Source organism: Numida meleagris, chromosome 4 (genome assembly GCF_002078875.1).
Source record: "Numida meleagris isolate 19003 breed g44 Domestic line chromosome 4, NumMel1.0, whole genome shotgun sequence".
Lineage (NCBI taxonomy): Eukaryota > Metazoa > Chordata > Aves > Galliformes > Numididae > Numida > Numida meleagris.
The window spans coordinates 20,584,122-20,606,904 of NC_034412.1; the positions used below are offsets into that span (position 1 = coordinate 20,584,122).

Sequence of the window (22,783 nt, forward strand, 5' to 3'; positions counted from 1 at the left end):
TCTGTTTTGCGGTGGTGGTGTCTCCTGCGGGGGGCAGCTCAGGCTCCCAGCTTGGTGGAAGGGGTCTTGGCTGGGGCCGTGGATGGAGGCGTGCTAGAGGAGGTGGTGTTGGAAATGGGGTGCGGATCCCTCAGAATTAACACTCACGCATATACATGCACACACACAGCGACCGTCAGCCTGGTGCCCCTCAATGTGTATTTCATAGGGCCATAGAATCATTAAGGTTGGAAAAGACTTCCAACCATAACCCATCCCACCATGCCCCTCAAGGCCACATCTCCACGGTTCTTGGTTCCACAGGTATCTGGTTGACCGTGTGGGTTTGGGAAAACAATGAACCGCTTCTTTAATTCACGTAAATGCATTTTTTGGGTGCCATGGATCTGGATGTGAAGCTTGCTCTCTGGCAGGGTTTTCTGGGGGCAGGTGAGATGCCATTTCCAGCACCCTGTGCAGGTGTGAAGCTGGAAGCAGCAGAACAGTGTTAGGGATCGATTTTTTTATTCAGAAGGATTTTGGGTGGAGGAAGGGAGGTGCAAGGCTGGTAGGACAGAGGGACAATGGCTGAGAACAGGGATGACACACGGTCATATCAGCATGAACCCATAAGCCCAACCACCATGTAATTAAAAAATAGCAATAAAAATGAGATAAAACCCTGTTCTGGGACAGCAGCTCTCAACATGGTCCAGCCTCCAGCTCCTGAGCCGGTGTACATCAACACAGCTCGCAGTCCCACAGGGCTCATGGCAGGCTGTCCCCAGCTGCCACCAGCTCCAGCCTGGCCACCGGTGGTAGTCATCCCCATCTGCCCCCAGCTGGCCCATGCCAGGGGACATTGCGGGCGGCTCTAAGAGACACAACAACTCCTACGCCTCCGCTTCCTGCGGGGCACTGCAGCCGTCAGGGGGATGTTCTGGAGCACGTCGTGCAGCGTGAACATGCTGAATGAAATCTGCTCGTAGGGCGAGCGCTTCCCGTTCTCGTACAGGCAGGCAAAAGCAATGGCCGGGCCACCAGAGACGGGGAACTGGCTGTGGGGCAGCTCCATGTAAGCCAGGTCTGAGTAAGCGCTTGGGCCCTCGTAGATGACCCAGGGCTCAGTCCAGCTGTTTGCATCCCTGGGGAAGGTGCTGAGATGAACCCCCATGTTGACCCGCGACATGGAGCTGGTGGGGTGGGAGTAGAGCACCCACGTCGGTGTCTGGAAGAAGGGCCCAGAGGTGGCTTTGGGGTCCCCTTGGAGCGAGGCACAGCTGTGAGGCCGTGTTGAAGTCCTGCTGCTGCTGGCCATGGCAGGGAGCGCCCGTGGAGCCAAGCGGGGCCAGGGCCCGTACACCAAAGGTGCGGGGAAGCCAATGATGCTGCCGTGGCAGCCATGGGGGGGCTCAACCAGCCGCGGGACCAGCTGCCCCCCATGGAAGACGGCCCCATCGTCAGTGCTCAGCGCCTGGACGCGGAAGCCCAGGGAGCTGCGGGCATTGCAGTAGAGGACGTTGGAGCCATCCTCCTCATCCACCGAGACCAACTGGCACTCTCCCGTCTGCAGGTTGGGTATGAACTCCCCATAGCGCCAGCCCTGGCCGTGGTCGTCGCTGTAGAAGGCAAAGGAGTGCGGGGTGGTCTTGCAGAGCTGCCCGAAACATTCCTTGCAGTCGATGTGGTAGCTGTAGGCGGGCACCAGCAACCGGCCAGAGCGCAGCTGGATCCCGTGCCCAGGGCCCAGCGCGAAGGTGGCCCATTCTGGGGACAGGGGGATGGGTGTGACCAGTGGTCCCCTCCATCGCAAGCCACATCTCTGCCCTTGGACCCTCACTGGACCCCAGACCCGCACCATGGGGGCCGCAGTTTGAGGCTGCTGCTAGCTACACTATGCTGGCCCTCCCACTGCCCTGCCTGGCCTCAGTGCTACCTTTGATGGCCCTGCCGATGACCTGCTGCGTCAGGTCAGTGGCCTTGCTCCAGCTCAGGCCCTGATCGGCACTGGTGACGCAGCAGAGACGGGTGACGTTCTGCCCAGTGACAATCTGGAAGGCTTCGGGTGTCCTGCCCAGCACCGTGATGAAGAAGAGGAAGAGGGTGCCGGTGAACTCGTCATAGAGCGGGCAGGGGTTCATCGAGCGGTGGTGCTGCAGTGCCGCTGTCTCCAGTACTCGCATGTCTTCCCACTGCTCGGAGACGGAGTGGTGAGCCCCCCAGAACCCATAGGGCCATACTCCCTCCCCATGGGCCCTGTCCCACCTCTACATAGCTGCCATAGACGGTGCCACGGCGCAGCACCAGCAGGTTGGCATGGGCATCGTCGGCGCTCAGCCGCTCCTCAGCAAAGGCCAACAGCTTGGCCACGCAGGGCAGGTAGAGCAGGGCTGGCACGCGGTACGTGACGCCGGTCGACTCCTTCTCAAAAAGCACGGTCCGGGCAGGGAAGTGCCGGGAGCCCATGGTTCCTGCGGGGGAGAGAGGGGCAGCCCCCAGCGAGGTGGGGCTGGGGGAAGGGGCTGGAGGAGACACGGTGCTGCCAAAAGAAAAGAGAAAGCCGCTCTCCACGCTGCTGGTTGGAGGGATTTCTGCAAACCCAAGCTGGCCAGGCCAGAGTGGAAGACAGAGGTGACAGAGCTGTCCCCATGCACGTCCTCTGAGCTGAGGGATGGGATCCCATCAGCCCCTCCCCATCCTCTGCTGCATTCCCACCAAAGCCCAGGAGTGCTGCCTGCTCCATGCTGTTGGCTGGGGCACTCACCTGCATTCTGCCCAGTGGCTTTGCCCAGCACCCTGCAGATAAAGCTCAGGCACTCACCCGCTCCCGTGCAGCGCAGTCCTGTCCCCTGCCGCTGGCTGTGTCCCCCCTTGCAGTGTCCCCCACCAATGGGTCACGGGGCCGGCAAAAAGCCCTGAGTCAGCAGCAGCACAAAGGCACCATTATCAGGCAGCCAGAGCCTGGGCCCCTCGGTGTGCGTTCTGTGCTCAGGGCTGTGGGGAAAGGATGCCAAGCGGATGTGCCTCCTGCCTCCATTTCCCTCCTGCCACCCAGGGAGCAGTGTTGGTGCCTCTGGATCTGCCACAGCCATGCAATGACACCCCCTCTGCTGCCTGCTTTGCCCCGGAGCTGCTCGAGCTACCAAAATGGCCCATCATGGTCCCCTCACCACCTGGCAGCTCAGTGTACCTCGTGTACCCGCATGAAGCAGTGTGAAATAGATCGCTCATTAGCAAGTTGTGCCTAAAACCTTCCCATGCACATCCCTTACAGCCAGGAGAGCACCCTGGTTAAACATTGAAATCCTGCACCATATGCGGAGGCGGGCATGGTAGAAACTGGCAATGGGCTCCAGAAACCCGTGCCAAGCCCAGCTGTGGTGTGATGGCAACCATTAACGGCAATGACGCCACAGCTGTCACTCCCCAGGAGGGTTTGGCTCCGCTGTGCTCCCTGTGAATTGGCCACATGCGGAAGTCCCAGGAGAGTTTGCTTCACTCTCTCCATCACAAGTGGATGCCCAAAACCGGCAGTGCTGTACTTCCCTGGACCCCTCTCCTAACTGGTGGTGGAGTGTTCGGCCATGGGAGCACCAGCGCAAAGCCTCTGCTGATGCTAAGCACCAATGCTGCTGGCCTGGATCCCTCATTCCTCTCCCGTGCACCTGTGCCTTCCACTGCTTTGTTCCTTTAGCACACTCCTGTCCTCATTTCCCCTCATTCCCTCTCTTTTGGGTTCCTAAAAGCGGGAAACCAGCACTTGCTCTAGTGAGATTTAACCAGCTTGGAAGTAATGACCTCTGTTAAAAAAGGTCAAATGCAGACAAAATAGTTAAGCTCATGATTAATGTTTAAGTGGAAAGAAAGTCTAGCCCAGCCTGAGAGCCTATCAGTGCCCAGCAGCACCGGGCTGTCCCCTACATGTGACAGCACCGTCATGGTCTTGAGTGTTACCCAGCCAAGGCTGTGTCCTTGCCTGGAGGCCTTTTGGGACCTGCCACAATCTCAGCAAGTCTGGAAGGTAGACGGCAAGCACATGGTGGCTGCAACCTCAGCACCAAGAAGGGGCCATACCCTTCAGAAGGGCTGGCACCCATATAATGAAAGAGGCAGTAAATATAAAGAAATAAAAGGTTTTTTGTTTTTTTTTTTCTTCACAGAATGAAAGATAGAGTGCAGAGGTAGCCCTCAAATGACCCCCAGCCTCCCATTGTGTCCAAGAGTCTCATCGCCAAACTCTGCCAATGCAAAGGGCTGCAGCAGTGGGATACTCTAGCTGTGACTTGGGGGACTACATCTTCTGGGAACTGTTCCACAGCTTGGGAAATTTCATGGGCTTCCTCTTCTTGTGCGGGTACTGGAGGGAGTAGAGGTAGGATGTGTACTGGAGCTCTGGTACAACCATTTTTTGGCATTTTTTCAGAGTCTCATTGTCTAAGTCTTGTCTGAGGTTGTAACCGAGGATATTTGCAGATCCTGATTGGAAAGGCAAGAGAGCCTTGTCCTTGATGTGAGTCCTCACCACGGCCTCCTGGTCCAAGAGGCAGGTCTCCATGAGTTCCTTCTGTCTCATTCGCAGGTCATTTACCTCCTTCTCCAGCTCCTCAAGTCCTATTGTCTCCTCAATCCTCCTCCAGAAGCTCTGATTGAAGTGCAGGTAGAGCTTCCAGTCCAGCGAGCACCACTTCTTTACCCTCTCCTTGCTTTCTGGAGTCAGGGCCTGGACAGTCTCATTGCTTCTGGAATTGAGCTTGAAGTAAATCACATCATCTAAATCCCAGCACAAAGTGTGTTTCAGGAGGATCATGGACTCATCAAAGTAGTCTGCTATCAAGATCAGGTGGAAGTTCTCTTCAGTCTCATCCAAGACGGACTGGATGTAGTTTTCATTGTCCTCTGCATTGTTATCATAGCCAAAGTCAAACCACATGTTATTCTTGGCATAGATGTTTCTCCTGTAATCCTCCTTATGGTAATATTTCAGGGGCGATGCCAGGTACTCATTCACGTCCTTGGATCTACTGAAGGCAGGGGCCACGTTCTTGTAGTAGACGTAGGAAGATTCCAGCAGAGCAATGGGGTTCCTCAGAATGGAGAAGTAGAAAGTGTTCTTTGCCATCACCTTGTGCACCTGTGTTTGAGGGGGAAGAAAAGAGGGGCTGTTAGGCGAGAGGCCCTCCTTGCTCAACCACGTTTCATAGAAGCATAGAAACATAGAATCTTAGAATGGCTTTGGCTGGAGAGGACTCTGGGCATCCTCACCACTCTGAGTAAAACGTTTCTTCTTATCATCCAACCTAAATCTCCTCTTTTTTAGTTTAAAGCTGTTCCCCTTGTCCAATCGCTATCAGACCAGGTAAAAAGTCAGTCCCACTCCTGCTTGCAAGCTCCCTTCGACTACCGGAAGTTCACAATGAGGTCTCTCTGGAGTTATTTCTTCTCCAGACAGAACACCTCCAACTCCCTCAGGCTCTCTTCACAGGAGAGGTGCTCCAGCTCTCTGATCATCCTTGTGGCCCTTCTTTGGACCCACTCCAACAGCTCCACATCCCTCCTGTGCTGGAACCCCAGGCTTGGACATAGTACTCCAGATGGGGCCTCACAAGGGTAGAGCAAAGGGGGACAATACCCTCCCTCTCCCTGCTGTCACCCCTCTGTTAATGCAGCCCAGGAAGCTGTTGGCCTTCCATGCTGCAAGAGCACACTGCTGGCTCATGTCCAGCTTTTTGTCCACCGGAACCCTAAAGTTCTTCTCAGCTGGGCTGCTCTCAACGTGTTCTTCTCCCAGACTGTACTCACATCTGGGATTGCCTTGACCCAAGTGCAACACCTTGCATTTGGCCTTATTAAACTCCATTAGATTCTCACGTGCCCGCATTTTGAGCATGTCCAGGTCCACTGCTCAGCTTGGTGTCATCAGCAAACTTGCTGGGGGTGCCCTCGATCCCACCTGTCTAAGTCATTGATGTTGAAGAGCACTGCTCCCGGTACTGATCCCTGAGGGACACCACTTGTGACCAGCCTCCATCTGGACATAGAGCCATTGACAACAACCCCCTGGCTATGACTGTACAATCAATTCTTTATCCACCAAACAGTGCAGCTTTCAAATCCGTATTTATCCAACTTAGAGGTAAGGATGTGGTGCAGGACCATGCCAAAGGCCTTGCAAAAGTTCAGGTAGATGACACCAGTTGCCTTTCAGTTTCTCCACGGGTGCCAGGGCTCTTACCTCAGAGGGGTTGAAGCGCAGGTGGTTGCACATGATGTTGTAGTTTTGCCCTTGGGTTTGAAAATTCTCCACAAAATTGGTGACGAATCTCTCTGGGTAACCCAGGTGGAAGAGCTGGTCAGCGGGGAGGGCGGCGGTCAGTTTGTACCTCTCAGTGAAGCGGAACAGGATGTTGAGGATGGTGCTGCTGGCAGTTTTGTGGGTCTTGAGGAACATGACATTGGTCTTGGCTTGGCAGGGCGTGGGGGACACCAGCAGCTCTGCAGAGCTCCACCAGAATCTGCAGGAAGGCAACACATGGGGAAAACAGCCCTTCCAGAGCCATACCCCATCTCTTAGACCTAGCAGCATCGGCTTAAATCAAGAGAGCTAACTCAAGTGTCACAGCTCAGCTTCTCACTGCCCTGTGTGCATCAAGTCAAGCAACTGGCTGCTCTTGCTCTGATAAGACTTACAGGTGGCTCCTGCTATTCGCATGGAAGAATCCCAGCAGGAAGGCAAGTCCCAGGAACAGGTTGACAAAGAGGAGATTTTTGATATACCTGGAAAGAGAGTAGAATTTCAGTAAATGCTATCTAGAAGATGATCTTGCCCCAGATGTGAACCACCAAACTGTGCCTGCTGCCTTCATGACTTCTCACTGGGGCCATGATTTCCATATGCCAGGCACCAGCTGTGCCAGCAGCTCTGAGATTTGAGGCAGGACAGAGAGAAATTGCTATTTTACCCTCATTTTGGCCCAAACAAACTGCTGCTGTTGGGTTTCTGAGGCCCTAGAGTTTGCCTGCTTAGAGTTTATTCTCTTCAAGTGTCTCCCAGCAGCCACCAAGAGATAGAAAATGAGCCCTTTGTAGGAGTTATGGAGATTTCCTTGGTAAGAAATCTGAGTGTGCCATGCAGTGACAACTCTCCAGTAGATCGGAATCAAAAAGGAAAACTACAACTGATTTTTTTTTCAAGACAACTGGGATTTTTTCAATATAGAAGGCCGATTAATAACATGGCAGTGCCTCGACTAGTTACACCCTGATTCTCAAAGCAGGTGACTCCCAAACTAGGCTCTCATGCTTGGCCTCAGCCACAAATCCCGTGTGCTGTCATCAGACTTTCTTCCCTTGGCCAGGCTTTAAATTGTCTGGGCTCAGAGTGAGAGCCATGGATCGGTCACCTCATCCACCAGCGCTTTGCATGGAGAACGAAGAGGTAAGTGTTTCCCAGTGCTAATTAGATAACACCCACGTATCTTCACCAATTAATTCTAACCAGGACATGGATAGGCTCTTTGGAAGGTTTGATGTCCACCAAACTTGATCTGACTTCTCTGATCTTAAAACCCTTCTTAACACGGTGTAAACCCCATGCTTTCAGCCACAGTTTCCAAAATGCAGTGGATCTGGCTTGGGTTTTGGGTTTTGAGAAGACACGGTCCTATTTACAGAGTGGGACCATCATGGTTGTGGTTTCCCCTGCCCAGCCAGCAGGAAGCAGGCACTCCCCTGCCTCATCTGGGTGCACGTAGCAGGAGGATAAAAAGCAATCGCAACCGCTTGTGTTTTCTAGGAATGCTGTCTATCCTGGGAAAGAGCATGTCCTAGTGCCAAAAAACCATTGTCATGCCAAAATGAAAAACGAACACTGGAGGAGCAGAAATGAGACAAGTTTCTGCAAAGTCTCACCAAACACTTCCCCCATTGTGTGATGTGCCTGAAACCCTCCACCCATGTCAGAGCTGTGGTGTTTGCAACTTGGTGTAGTTCAGCTCCATGTGCAACCTGATGGGTCTGAGTTTAGAACCAAGGAAGCAGGCCTGTGAAGAAGCAGCAAAAAGTGCCATATACAAAACACCAGGTTGGCCGAGCCCTGCCTCCTTGTGAGGCACGGTACATTTCCACAGCCTAGATGGCCCTAACAGGCAGGGCTGACATGGGCAGATATGACAACAGAAAACTGGAGAGGGTAAAGTCCAACAGAAAACTGGGAGCTGCACATACATAGAAATACAACAATCAGAACCGGATGCCTAACAGTGTGCCATAAAATGAACAGGAATTTGGGTGCAGGCTGTCATGCTGCGATACAATTGGTGATAGTGCTGCCGAAAGAGGGCTGAGTTTGCTCTGAGCTTTGTTTTGCATGAGTGCATCCTCCCTCCTGTGAGGGCTGCAGAGCCCTTCCCAAAGTCCAGGAAGCACCAGGGTCTGGGAGGAAATGGCAGCACAACTTCTGCATGAAGAATGTCAAGATGTAGACAGGTCTCAGGTTGGATGTTAGGAAACATTTCTTCTCAGAAAGAGCAGTGAGGCACGGGCACAGCTGCTCAGGGAGGTGGGGCAGTCACCGTCCCTGGAGGTGTTCCAGAGCCAGGGAGATGTGGCACTGAGGGACATGGTCAGTGGGCACGGGAGGGTGGGCTGGGGTTGGACTTGGGGATCCTAGAGGTCTTTTCCAACCTTAATGATTCTATGATTTCATCAGTATTTTTTTACTTTTTATTCCCGGGGGAGAGAAACCCCTTTCCTTTGAGTGCTCTATGGGTAGAGTTGACACTCAGGGAGAAACACAGTGGGACCAGTGGGCCACACACGGGACTTGGCAGGAAACTGCAATTCTCCAGCCAAGTGATTCCTAATACCAAGCACGTCGGGGCAACAGACACCACTCACGATGCTGGCTGAAATATCTTTTGATCTCTTCAAGCAAGACAGGTCCCACTTGTCTGAGCGCTGTTTCGCTGTGTTTGCTGAAGGTGAGCAGGGAGAGTTCTGAGCATTACGGAGCACAGTGCAGCAGTCGGAGCGGTAAGCAGGGCTATTTCGCAACCATCAGCTCTATCAATGGGTGCATACTGGGCACCACGCACAGAATGGCAGCGACAGGGTACAGTCAGAGCACCCCGTTACCACATGCCTATCCTCCTCTTTGCCTTGTTAATACATTCTTTGAATGTTGCATGGGAGCTGGGGGAGCACGCTGGGCATGCAGCCAACCTGGTGTCCCCCAGTGAGATACTCTAGAGCTCCCGCTAAGACACACTGAGCCAAAGCACAGCACTCGGGCATGCAGAGCACGCTTTGAGGTGGGACACCTTCTGTTTATTTGGATTAAGCTGAAAATAACACACCTCTATGGATCCGTGTTGACACAATGAGGTTCTTTCAAATTAAGAGGCTTGGAATCCAAGAAGACACACACGGCAAAATTAATCTCTACCTGGAGCAGCCTGTAACTAACTATAGGTTATTAACCACTCACGCGGATTATCTGAGCCATCTGAAGCAGACCTCCCCGCAAACCACTCATGCAAATTCAGCACCCGCAGCATTGTCTTCCCTCTCCCCTTACCTTGAAGCACGCCCATGGGTTTTCATGCTGCCCTGCTGCCACGAGCTGGAAAGGATCTCTTCTGCAAATCAGCTCCCAAACTCCTTTTGTTTACGGCCTCCCACAGCTCTGAGTGTAAGTGCCTCTATTTCTAGCATCCTATCAGTGCTATAAATGGCTGGGACAGGTGAGGACGAAGGGAGTGGCTCAGCGGTGGGCGGAAGTTAATTAATTAGCCATGAAGAGTTCTGTTATGGCATTGCATTTGCATAGGTACGGCGCTCTTTGCAAGGCTGCCGTGGGAGATGGGGTGTGTGGGGAAGCCAGGACTGAGGGGATCCTTAGCAGGGACACCCTTCCCTTGAGAACAAGGGTGTAAAATGGGAATGGTGTGCAGCTACTGGAAATTCCCCTTTATTTCAATGAACACCACTGGCACCAAGTCAGAAATCACGATGGCTCAATCTCTTTTCCCATGATAGCCCAATTATTGTAACTGGGGGTTAAGAGCACAGACCCTTTGCTGTATCCGAGCCTTGGCAGGAAAACCTTTTGTACCTACACAGGTTGAGTTATATTGGATGATCCAACTACCGAGTGACTTCTGGTGTTACTAATGACCACCGTGACCAGCATTGAACATGAATTTGAGAGTCCACCGAGACTGCCTCAGGAGAGCAGGAGCTGCCCTGCAGGCAGGGGCCATCTCCCCATGTTGGGGAGCCCTGCAGGGCTGGGAGCAGGGCTGCCTCCACCACTTCTGCACATGGCACGGAGCAGCTCCGGAGAAACTCAGGCAAGAACAGGCCTGAGATGCCTCACACGGCTGCAATTATTCTATATTTGCTGCATTCCTGCTGCCTGCCCTAGCATCAGCTCCTTGCATGAAGGGATGTCCGCAGGAGCGCAAAGCAGGGGGGGTAAGAAGCAGCAGCAGGAGCAGGGCAGAGTCCGCATCTCTGTGCGTCAGTGCCCGATCCTATTCCCCAACTTCCTCCATACACACACCTACTGCTGTGACCTTCAGGCCCCACAGAAGCAGTAGGGGAATTGCTGCTCATGGGACGTAGATGACATTATGTGCAATTTGGACAATAAAATGCTGACGTACATCCCCCCGTCTGGACTAAGGCAGTAAGCCGTTGGTTTGGGGCTTTTATGGCTAAGTCACTCCTATGCAGCTCACAACATGATCTCTTTCCCTCTTCACCCATGGTACCACCTCTCCCACCATTACCAGCAGCAGGTGCTCAGCCCTCTCATCTTCCTCATCTAAGCAGTTAAATCTGCAGAGTGCCAAAATATACCGCATTCCTTTTTAAATTACAGCCTCTCCGGACCAGCCTCAAGCCTGGTGCTTATCAAGATTCAGAGATTAGCGAGGCATAGGGTTTCCTTCCTTGAGCCAACAGGCTGCTCTGTGTAGGGTTATTCTCGGCACGGAGCAAGCTGCTGGCAACAGGGCACTAATTCATTGCCTTCTTTCTCCTGTTACGTTCAGCACATCAGCTGTGTGGTGTCCCGTTCAGAAGCTGGCAGAGCCCACCAACCACAGAAAACCATTTTTTTCCACTTTTACAACTGATTCACTGCTCTCTCCTGGGCTGTTGTACAAGAGCCGTCTCACCCACTCAGGTTCGGCTATGCAGAAAATGTGTTGCCAAGGGGAAATACCCAGCTTAGCTGGGGCTGGGTTGCTTTAAGAGCAGAGAACTGAAGGGCAGCCAGGCGGCACAGCGTTAGCTGGGGCAGGACCATGCAGGAGCTGCTCCATCCTCTGCTTCCAGCTCTGGCTGGGATAGGAGAGAGCCATACACTTCCATGCTGTGCTGGGAGACCCCTACAGCACAGGCACTCCTTGTCCTTCCACTCCTTGTCCTTCCACTGTTTCACTCTGTCCTAGAAAAGTCTGGGACAAGAAAATCCTACAATGATCCTATATTAAAAATATCCATGCACAGATATTACGTATCCACTCTTTCCGTCCTACATGCAATGATAAACCAACGTTGGAAAGCGCCATTGATAACATCCAAGAGATGGCCAGTGCCAGCAGTTATGATCCAAGAGAGAGATGCTGGTATACCAGCCCATAATACCTCCTCCCGTGGGGCAACCGCTCTGTTGTTCAGCTGGGATGGTGCAGGTAGCACGGAGCCCTCAGATCTCGGTGTGCAGTCCCTGCCAGAAGCCCTGGGCTGCAGCACCGTGTTACCTGCCAGCCCGGCTCCCTCCCTAGCACTCTCCCCGTGTGTAGCTGAAGGAGCAGGATGGAAAGTTCCACTTCCCAAAATGAACCATTCATGCGCAAAGCCTGTGTTTTGAACTCTTATGGGCAATGCTTTGTGGAAAAAAAAATAAAAAGACTGGAGTAGGACAAAGGCAGAGAATATTAACAGCCCGATCCAGAAAGAACAGTCTGCATCGGCTTAGTTTGGCAGAAAGCAAGTCCTGTATGTTTCTTCTTTCCTGCCACCAAGGACTTGCCTTATTTTTGCACCATTTGGTGCACAAAGAGCATGGACTTGGTGCGTTTTGCCTTCTGACACGCTCACTCTGCTTAACCCCCCTCCTTCCTGCAGCCCAGACGTTGATTGGCTGCAGCCATGCTGGGTCCTGATGCACGCCTTGCTCTGGGGACACCGCCATGCTCATCAAGAGCTGTGTGAAGGCTTTGCTGTTAGGGTACACCTAACGACTGAGCTTCAGTCCCTCAATGGGAGCATTCACGGAGTACAAGGCCATTTAGGATCATATTGTTTCAAATGACTGCTGGGGGAGATTGGGGTTCCTGCTGCTGGAACAGGGTGGCAGCATCCTGGGGCCGCCTGGACTAACTCCTAGTGATAGGAAGACGCAGAGGTGGTCTCGGAGGGGCGTCCAGAGGCCTGAAGATGATCAGCTCCTCCCTGACAGCTCCTGAGGAATGAAGGGAGGGGTACGGTGTGTCTAAATATTGACACAGTGGCTTGCACAATGTTGGGAGTTATTTCTGTCAAAAGCATCCATGTGGCAAAGCCGAGGGAGTCACGGCCTTAGTTAGAATTTCACTGTGATGCACGTTACACCGCAGTGCTGTGAGGAAGCCATCATCCTTAACTCAACAACTTGTAGAGTTAAAAACAGAAGGAAATGGCTCTTCAGGATGCTTTTCTGCTCTGGATGGATGATCTGCGGTAGCAGGGTTGAGCAACGTACACATAATGGTGAAGACTGATGCTGCTGACAGCAAGAACATCGGCAAACACTGGGAGGCAGGAGAAGCCTCCATGGCAGCAACCCGCCCTCCGGCAGCAGCAGGGTGACAGCCTGGTTTTGTGCACCAGCAGAAGATGATGATCTCTCCTGTCATCTCCAAGTAGAGGCAGAACGTATCCAAACAAAACCACTGAAACTGAGGAAACAAAGACAATGCCCAGGATTTGGGGAGGATCAAGCAAGATCTGGAGTGAACAAGACTATCCTGTGATAGCCAGCGACTTTGAGGGGGTGCCCAGACATCCCTTCTCATTGCTGCTGCCCACAGGTGCACCTGGACAGTTCACATGGACACGCAGCACACACAAGAGGGCATGCAGAAATCTGTGAGGGAACGAGCCCGGTTAAAACCAGCCTATTTACAAAGCTCACCTTCCAGTTCCACTAGGTCTTGTGTTGTCTTCTGGTTCTTCCCATCATCTTCCTTCTCCTCTCACCCTCCTGCTTGAGTAGGCCTAATTTTTTCATGCATCTGTTGGAATCAGGGATCTCTCTGAATGCCAGACAGCAGGATTTCATTTTCCTACTGATTTCTTTTCCTATTGCCTGCTCTCCCAAGCGGCTCTTGGCTACCAGGCTGCCCGCCAACTGGAGCAGAGCTGGATGTGGGCCATATGGGCCGCCTCCACCAGCCTGAAACCTGCCCCTGTGGTAAGGCTGCACCTACGGAAAACAAAAGGAGTTAGCTGAGTACCACAGTGCACAGAAATCTCTGCACTGTGCACGTGGAGATGGTGGTTTGATATCCTGTCCTGTGTCGCTTGTACACCCCAAATGAGAAAACACCTCCTCTGGCCAATGTCACCTCACCATTAAATCAGAGCAAACTAGTGGGGAAGAGAGCAGAAGTATCCATGCACAATATCATGGGCACAAACAGGACACAAAACATGAATGAATTCTATTTCTTCAGCTGAAGATCTAGGGGAAGAGCGGCTCTCAGCCAGGACTCCAGCCAAGGCCTTAGGAGACAGGCAAGAGTTGGTCTGGCCTGGCCACCTGGCACGTCCTCAGGGTGCATGGACATGTACAAGGAGTCCTCAGAAACCAAAACAGCAACAGAGGTGCTGAAGATCAAAGCAACAAATTCTGCTGTAGCCAAACCCAATGGCAAACAAAGTCCATCGCTTACTCACGTTTTAACCTCACAGTCACCTTCCTCCTTCTTTCTGCCACTTCAAGATCTTACACTCCAGGACCTGACCTAATGTCACAACAAAGCCCATTAACCAGATGCAAGGAAAGGATGGATGCTGTTCAGGGACAGTGGGAAGAGGAAGAGCCATTCTAGGCAAGAGGCAGCTGCCAGCCCACAGCTCGGGTAAAAGAAGAGGTACTGCATCAGCTCCCTCCTCTGCTGGGGATGGATTCACATCCCACCTCTTGAGCCCCTCCTACAAAGGACTACGCTGCAGAGTTTGGCAGGACCACCTTCCCTCAGTCCTCAACCCCGTTCAGCAGAAAGATATTCCCGTGGGGCCGGCGTGCTGTGCGTGGTCACGGTCAAAACAGCAAACAGAGCCAAAAGCGCAGCCAGGCCAAGACCTTGGCATCTCAGTACGGGGCTCTGCAAGACATGACAGCGTACGGACGGGCTCCAGCTGTGCCACCTGCAGCCAAGACACATTTTCACACCTGGATTCTGGCAAGGCCACATTTATCCTTAGCCTCCCTGGGCCACTAGCAGAGGCTCAGACCGAGAAGTTCTGGTTTTGATTGAAGTATAGTAGTAACTCCTGCTAACTATAGACAAGAAGAAATAGAAAATAGACTATCCCAACCCACAGAGAATGAGAGTTTGGATTTTCGTTTTTTAAAATAAGTTTTTTCAATTGCTATATTTTTAAAAACCAGGAACAAAAATCGCTTTTATTACAGTTCTAAAATAATGCTGAGCTTCAAAATGTGAAGAAATCTTTATTTTTAGCAGAGTATTCCTTAGAGACAGCATGAACACAATTTTATAAATTACAGTAGTTCAAAGGTATTTACAGCAGCATGAGTAATCAAAATAAAAAATCCTGGTGAGCAGTTTTACTGCCCTGTGAAGCTGTTTGCCCTGAAACTGAGGAGATGGCATGATACTAAATCAAACAACAGAACACATCATCATGGCCAGACCAAAACACGGCACAGCCTGCACAGCTCTGCCCCTGCACAGTCAGTTTGTAAATCACGCCACATCTGACTTGGCCTTTTGGTGTAATGATGTGAACAGCACCTACCTGGTACCTAAGTCCTCCCCACAAGCACAAAAGAAAGCCTGGCTCTTGATGTTTAGCCCCACGTATCCGATGCCCTCATGCTGTAAAGAAGCCTCAAACACCACCAACTAGCAAGGGCACCACTGCTACCAGCTGGCTCTGACATCAGCTCACATACCACAAACCTTCTTGCCACCCTACCAACCTCACCAAAACGCCCGAGTGAGCAAGTGTTAAGTAGCTCTGGTTTTATAAAACTTATAAGCAAGGACTCTGTTCTCCATAATTCTGTAGGTAATTTCAGATAAAGGCAATAAGAATCCCCAAAGGTTCCCTTGCTTCTGAAACTTTGCTGCTCCCTTTTTCCCCTCAACATTTGACTGCAGAATACGTGCAACAAATGATACGGAGAAAAAAGAAAAACAGTGATCACCAGAGCTTGAGAGATGTGAGGAATCTTCAAGCATTCTAATGCCTAGACTAAGGTGGAAACCAACTCTAGACATCACACTCATAGCAGAGCAAGTGGGTGAGATTTATATATATATATATATGTATGCTTGGTTTCAGTGTTCAGATTAAACAGAAAATCCATACTGCCAAAATCAGCAATGTGCTCTTCTTCAGAAAGAAGAGCAGACACCCTGGAAAAGAGGAAGCACATTCCTTTACATCTTCCATCACGCTAAGGAAATAGGCCAAGGAACATTCCACGTGCTTGTACTTTAACCACAAACTGATGGATCATGTGGCTACTGAGCTAGAGACGCCGTCCCCACGCGATGGCATCTGCCCTCTTCTCAGAGCGCGGTGCTCTCAGGAGCTGGAGGGCAGTGTCTTGTATGGATTGAGGATTCCTTTGGGGTCTAACATGGCTTTGAAACGCTGCATCAGAAAGATCGCCTCATTGGGTTTGCTGTACTGGATGAACTGCTTTTTCTTGAAGCCCAGCCCGTGCTCTGCGCTGATGCTGCCATTGTGTCTTGCAGTCCACTCATACACAAATGGCTCGATGGCATCCAGAAGGGAATGGCTGTAGGACTCTGCTGTGACGTTCAAGTGCAAGTTTCCATCTCCTGCAATAAAACATTACAGAGGTGGGTCTGTGAGAAAAACTCAGCAGCCCTGCAATGGAGAATCATTACTGTCATCACCCAAGCACTCAAACATCATCCAAGACATCCAAGTACTCAAACAACAGTGCCTTTGTTACTTCCCAAAACCTTCCTTTTTGAGAGGGGAAGCGAACTGTCCTTCCACAAACATCAGGCCTCTCCATGCACAAATAACTCAAATAGGATCTTTGTTTTTCCATGCTTTCAGCACAACCTCTGAGGAAGTGTTCCAAGTTAAGCAACTCTCAAATTCCCACTTTTGTAACTTTCAAATTCAAACAACTGTGCTGCACTAATTATTCTTCCTGCACTAAGATGGCATGCCAAAGATTTCCCCAACAGTATTTAATAACGATGATTAGATTTCAATACAGCCCTTCATTATTGTACCTATTATATTTGTGCAGTATTCTAAAGGCACTTTGGCACTGCATCAACAGAAACAAAGAAAGCAAAGCATTTCTTTTCTCCTCTTGCTGCTTGCATGGGATGATACTCAATTAAGCACATAGTTACAGGATATTCAGAAGACAAAACATACAAACATAAAGATACTCATCCTCCCCCTGGAAGCTCTTCTTTTATCTCAGCAAATCCTTACAGTACACAGCTTAATTCTCAATGCCACCATCCTCCAAAGGTGGCTGTTATTATGAAAACTTGTCTTTCCATGTCTTTCAAATCATCTGAAATCAAGCACGCTGAGGAGCGTTCTGGTTTTTGTTGTTGTTGTTGTTACTGGCTTTGTTTGGTGGTTTATTTTTAGCAGGGGGTTGTGGTAGAGAACCCACAGAATAGCTTTGCTAAGTGACTTTTCTGTCTTTACCGTATATAAAGTGAAGTTAGTTTGAAAGCATTCTGATAAACACAGCAGCCTTTCTGTGAACTATTTTTACCACTCTCATTTGGAGAGTTAATGGCTCAAACAGAACTGATTTCCAGTAGGACTAATCACTTTGGAAAGTGTTTACCTACCAAATGTGTCTGAGTACATTAATCACACTGAAGGTCCAGTGAAATATCTGGGATATTTAAACAGAAAGTACGGAGCAAAAAGATACAAACAACCACTTTAAAACTGCAGAGTGGTTAGTGGTTATGCTGCCAGGTTGCACCTACCTAATATACAGAATACCTTAATATACAGAATACAGACTGAAAGCAATGAAGATACTTACGCATCCTTCTCTTCTAATAGCTCTCAGCTATTTAGTCTACGCTTCTCAGTAATTAAAAAAAAAAAACACCCAAGCCTTTAGGAGCTACTAGGAAGCTGCACAGCAAAACATGGAGCAAAAGAAGCAATCACCTCCTTTTCCTGCATCTGCACTTACCCACGTGGCCATAGCCCACCACATTTTTGGCACTCTGGCCCAGACGAGCTCTCATGTCAGTCACGAGATCATACAGCTTTCCCACAGGGAGAGAGATGTCGTACTTATAAACACAGCCATCACGAGTGAGCGCCTCTGTGATCCTCTCCCGCAGGCTCCACAGTGTCTGTGGGACAAAGATCAAAGGAATCCCAATCAACCAAGTTCCTCATGTTCAATACTTTGTGACACGGAGGGAAAAGAAGCCCTGACTCTGCACGTAACATCTGATTTCCCTCGGTATCCTCTGCCTTACTGGAAACAGTCAGAATGACTTTTTGGCAGCACTGTAAAGTGACACATCAGCAGTACCCCAGACAGAAAGAACAAGTGTCACACCCATGGGCATTCACTGCAAAGATGTTCTGGATTCCCAAGAGGTGGGAATGTGCCTCCTCTACCGAACTGCCAGGGTCAGTCTGGGAACTGAGGGAACGTGAGTCAACATAACAGACTGTAACACACTTGTGTTCATTGGCAGACGGATAGCAGTCCTTCACACCCAGACCCTCTGTGCACTTTGCTCCCTGAGACTGCAGTGCCTTGCTCTAATACGTCCCCACCCTGGTTTGCAGGACTTCATTCATTCCTGGCCTCACTGACAATTCAGCTTTCACTTTTGGTAGTGTTCATGGAGATGTAGGTCCTACCACAGCAAATACTGAGAGACACAATTCATTATCCGGATCTTTTTCAAGGAGAAAACACCCGCTGAAAATCCAAATTCTCTGGACCTTTCTTGCCCATAATAAGCTAATAGATCACTCAGGTGCACTAAATCCAAACATCAAACAGGATGAACACTTCCTCATGAAGAAGAGAATCATTTCAAGCAGATTTGTGCAAGAGGAAATGTTCACTTGCCTTTATTTTCTTATCATCCACTGCCACAGTTCCATCGGTGACTAAACCAGAAGTCATGGCCTCTTCCAGGAAGCTGTGCAATTTTTCTTCATCATGGGTTGAGTTGGAGCCCGAAGTTTCAATTAAAACATAAAAAGGGCTATCTGAAAGTGAGGGAGAATAAAATTAGTGGATGCTCTGTGCTATAAGCACAGGAATTCAGTGCAGATTCTGGAGATTTTCCCAAATGTGGCACATTTTATGAAGTATCCTCTACTGCCCAGATTCTTTGGTGCCAAACAGAAGCACAGCCCAAGTGGCAATCTTATATCTGGAGGGCACTTCAATTCCATATTCTATTCACTATCTAGCCACTGCTTTTCAAAAAAACTAGCAGTTTGGCGAGAACCAGTAGGAGCAAAAAGTTCTATCTTTAAAAACTTTTACCAGTGGAGCTTGGAATTGCATTCTGGGTACAAAAATTAAGTGGGACTAAAAGCCCTTGAGCAGCGTAATGCCTCTTTCTGCAGCACAAAGGCAGCTATCTGCATCTTTTCCCTACACAGTTATCAGCTCTGGTACCTCTCACCGGGTTGGACAGACCAAGATGTTTCTCAACCAGTTCCATGCACTTCTCATCCATGAACTCATACGCAGACAGGATCTCTCCTAGCATGGCTCTGCAGGTTGTAAATGTTTCCTGAACCCGGGAGAAGTCCTCACATCCTTCAGAGAGATACAAAGAAAGATCACAAACAAAAAGGAACCCTCCAAAAGCTTTTAAAAACTGTTTAAAAGCCTGTATCGTGCTTCAAGTGATGTTTCCCATCTGTAGGAAACAAGAGCCCAGTGTGGGTTTGGACCAACAACTCCTCTACTGGTTTGAGCTGGGGAAAGTGTTGGAGAAGAACAGCAGCAGGAGACAGCAATTGGTCTTTGCTGTGGCAAGGACCTCTTGCACATTCTGAGACAGTTCACAGCAAAGAGTGTGCCACACGCCTAGCTCTCAACACAGGCAAGAAAGCAACCCAAGATGAATTTAAAGGCTCTTGTGAAAGTTCAGGCAAATTCTTGGGTTCGCTGTACATATTCCACAGGTTTGTCTACTCATACCCTCCCAAGAGTTCAGCTTTCAAGGACACATCTATTAGAAGCAAGCTGTTTCAGAAGCTTCATCCGGCCTTGGAGCTCTCTGAGAAAAGAACAGTCTCAGTGAAGGCTCCCTCCAAACAGCTCTGCTAAAAAGCTTCAACAGGGACTCCCTTTTCACAACTATTCCCCCTCCAGCCTGTGAATTCACGTGTGATGCTCATTGATAGTAGTTCCTACCTAGGAATGCCAGATTCACAGCCTTAGGTTTCTGAGGGCAGAGTATGGAGACAGCTGTGATGACTCCCAGAGTCCCCTCGGATCCGATGAAAAGCTGCTTCAAATCGTAACCAGTGTTATCCTTGCGCAGAGGTGCCAAGCAGTCCAGAACTGTCCCATCTGCCAGCACCTGTGAGAACACAGAGTATCGGTATCAATAACAGATGCTACATGCATGAAGACACTTCCTAACCTTTCTCAAAAGAGCCACAAAAGGAACAGTTAAGAGGGGGAGACCGGAAGGGAACTTTTGCCTTCATAACAGACAGTCAAGAGTAGAGTAGCAGGAAACAGATAAGAGGTAGAGGTGCAAGCGTAGAAGGGAACTACCAGGTACTCGCCTTACCACTTCCAGCCCTAACACAGTCCCTCGCAGAGAGCCATATCTCAAGAGCCGCAAGCCTCCAGCATTTGTGGCCACGTTACCACCGACGTGACAGCTACCTTTGGCTCCCAAGTCAAGCGGCATGATAAAGCCCCGCTCCTCCAAGTACTCATTGAGTTTCTCTAAGATGCAGCCAGCTTGGCACACCAGGATTCCTGAAACACAAACATCCTGCTACAGCCTGATGCCCCAGAGGAAGGTGCCTCCTGAAGAGGTGGGAAGAGTGCAAGCAGGCGTTCCGCAAAATACAGTGATGTTAAGTCAACCTCTGCCTGGCATTCATTTCCTTTCTCATCATGTTTTAAGAACTGAGATACTCCAAGCAGTCTGCTTCCTAGATTTCCAAACCCAAACAACACATAAGCTTTCCCCATCCTTCCCTTCCCAGTTAGTGCGGTTATCACACACCTCCCCAGCCACTGTTGCTCTCCACCTGCTGGGTTTCTCATTTAGGTAACAGGACATACAGGATTATCTTTTTCTTCCTCTTTTCTGCCACCAGCTGTTTTCTTACATCTGCTCCTGTTATCACCAAAGGATGGCATCGGCAGCAGGAACTGGGAGGACACAAATCTCTGATGCCCCTTACGATGCTGCTGGGCTGACCCTTGCTGATCCCACAGCTATCGGCTCCCAGAAAACAGCTAAGTTAGACCCAGGGGCTTGCTTCTGTACACCACGTGTCTACGATATTTACCAGACACTGGGTCAAAGCTGATGATCTGGCTCATCAGAGCAGTGGAAAGAATTATCTCATCAAAGACAGGAACGCTGCCACCAACAAGGCCCGTGTTACCCCCTTGTGGGCTCACTGCCAGGTTCCTCTCATGGCAGTACCTGGAAGGAAACAGGTTTCTCAAGCCTTAGGTCTCTTAAGGCCATAATCCAGTCTATCAAAACATTTTTATTTCTACTACAATGCATGCTGTTGTGAGAGTGCTCAATGTGCCTTAAAATTAAGCAATGTTTAGCCTAAAGATTAAATTGATACAAAGGGTCAGTTTCATTGTAAACACGAGAAAGCACAACTCCTTACTGCACTCACCACAGCACCAGACAAAAGAATGAACGTCTGGGGTCATCCCGCTGAACAGCCCCAGACCTGCCATGCAATATCTGCCTGGAAATCGCAACTCACTCCGCTCATGGATTTATGTAGCAGTCTCTGTTAACATTACTGTCCTCCTCCTCCTCTCAAGAAATGAATGCCTTGTAGGCAATGAAGTACGTGCATCTGTGCCTCAGCTGCCTCACCCTCCAGGCAGCCCTACCCAGCACGAAATGTCACCCACCACTCCTCCAAACTCACTGTGTGACCTTCCCAAACCTGAGTTTCCTCACCCCACAGCCCTATAAGAAAGGCACATATTACCTGAGAACTTGAGACACCTCTGCTGATGTCTTTGGCTTCAACAACAGCTCGCTACAGCCTGCAATGAAAGCAAGGGACTCTCAAGGCAAGCCATGGGCTGTATTGAGGGCAGAATGAAGAAGGTGGCAAGGGATGATGTCTGAAATAGCAACACCCCCTCCACTGTGAGGCACAGTTACTCTAAAGCACTTCAAGCAACTTGTAAAAACCTTTAGCGTGTCTACAAACTTGGCTGCCAGTGTGAGCAATGGGAAATGTTTTCTATTTTAGGATGAGAGGTGATGGCCTTAAGCTGCACCAGGGGATATTCAGGTAGGATATTAGGAAACATTTCTTCTCAGAAAGAGCAGTGAGGCACTGGCACAGCTGCCCAGGGAGGTGGGGCGGTCACCGTCCCTGGAGGTGTTCCAGAGCCGTGGGGACATGGTCAGTCCCACTGAGGGACATGGTCAGTGCACACGGTGGGGTGGGCTGGGTTGGACCTGGGGATCTTAGGGGTCTTTTCCAACAGCAGTGATTCCGTGATTCTATTCTTATAGAATCTTTGACAAAAGCAAGGGAAAATTCACAATGCTTCTTTCTGAGGCTTGGTCAAAAACTCAGAAACTATTAAACGAACACTTCAATTTTAGGAAAACAGTCAATTTTCTTTTATCCTGAAAAACGTGGCAGCTCTCATATTTCCTATGAGGAAAACTCATTCTGTTGGGTCTGCAAGCAGAGACGAGCGAGGTTTCAGCAGCACTGAAAAGCCAGCAGCCCCACTTACCTCGGACTGATTTCAGCCAGTCCACATTAAACAGTTTCAGCTCCTCAGGATCTGTGCGCGCCCTGCCTGGCAGGAGGCCCTCAAAGAAGGCCACATCGCCGCGGGAGAGGCGGGCGAAGGGCAACCGCCGCAGCCCATAGCGCTCGCAGGTGAGCGGGACCTCCTGGCAGCGAGGCCGGGCGGTGTGCAGAGCGCTGCCAGGGCACAGCCACGGCCTGACAGCCGCACGGCACGGCCGCCGCTGCTCAGGGGCCGGGCTCTGCGGTCGCCACGTCCCACAGGAGCCCACCAGCGTCCTGAGCTGGGGCCAGCTGCGCCGCACGGGGCGGCGGGAGGCTGCGGAGAATCCCATGGCTGAGCGGGGGAACGACGAGAGGCAGAGCTGAGCCGCGCGCCCCCTACCGGCGGGAGGACCCCCTAGCGCCCTCTGCCGGCGCTGCGCCTCTTCTGGCAGAAGGACCCCGCAGCGCCACCCTGCGGAGGGAGGACCCCGCAGCTCTCCCCCCCACCGTCCGGGCGGTCCTAGAGGCCGGCCGCCCCCTCCACCTCAACATCTCCGACAGC

At 50.7% G+C, this 22,783-nt stretch overlaps 3 protein-coding genes and 1 long non-coding RNA gene across 4 annotated transcripts; 1 reads left to right on the forward strand and 3 right to left on the reverse strand.

The window, feature by feature from the left end:
• NEU4 (neuraminidase 4) lies at positions 532–3,951 on the reverse strand. Its single transcript, XM_021395653.1, has 3 exons — positions 2,245–3,951; positions 1,916–2,171; positions 532–1,746 (listed from the first exon to the last, which is right to left on the reverse strand). Exons 1-3 carry the CDS (start codon positions 2,443–2,445, stop codon positions 854–856), a joined length of 1,350 nt encoding a protein of 449 aa, XP_021251328.1. The 5' UTR covers positions 2,446–3,951; the 3' UTR covers positions 532–853.
• GAL3ST2 (galactose-3-O-sulfotransferase 2) lies at positions 4,099–9,739 on the reverse strand. Its single transcript, XM_021395654.1, has 4 exons — positions 9,554–9,739; positions 6,667–6,753; positions 6,212–6,491; positions 4,099–5,110 (listed from the first exon to the last, which is right to left on the reverse strand). Exons 1-4 carry the CDS (start codon positions 9,577–9,579, stop codon positions 4,271–4,273), a joined length of 1,233 nt encoding a protein of 410 aa, XP_021251329.1. The 5' UTR covers positions 9,580–9,739; the 3' UTR covers positions 4,099–4,270.
• LOC110398209 lies at positions 6,760–11,494 on the forward strand. Its single transcript, XR_002438260.1, has 2 exons — positions 6,760–9,667; positions 10,099–11,494. It is a non-coding gene; the product is annotated as an uncharacterized LOC110398209 (long non-coding RNA).
• On the reverse strand, positions 14,634–22,610 carry D2HGDH (D-2-hydroxyglutarate dehydrogenase). Its single transcript, XM_021395652.1, has 9 exons — positions 22,220–22,610; positions 21,451–21,508; positions 20,776–20,915; positions 20,040–20,233; positions 19,655–19,823; positions 18,908–19,051; positions 18,347–18,489; positions 17,444–17,609; positions 14,634–16,070 (listed from the first exon to the last, which is right to left on the reverse strand). Exons 1-9 carry the CDS (start codon positions 22,569–22,571, stop codon positions 15,811–15,813), a joined length of 1,626 nt encoding a protein of 541 aa, XP_021251327.1. The 5' UTR covers positions 22,572–22,610; the 3' UTR covers positions 14,634–15,810.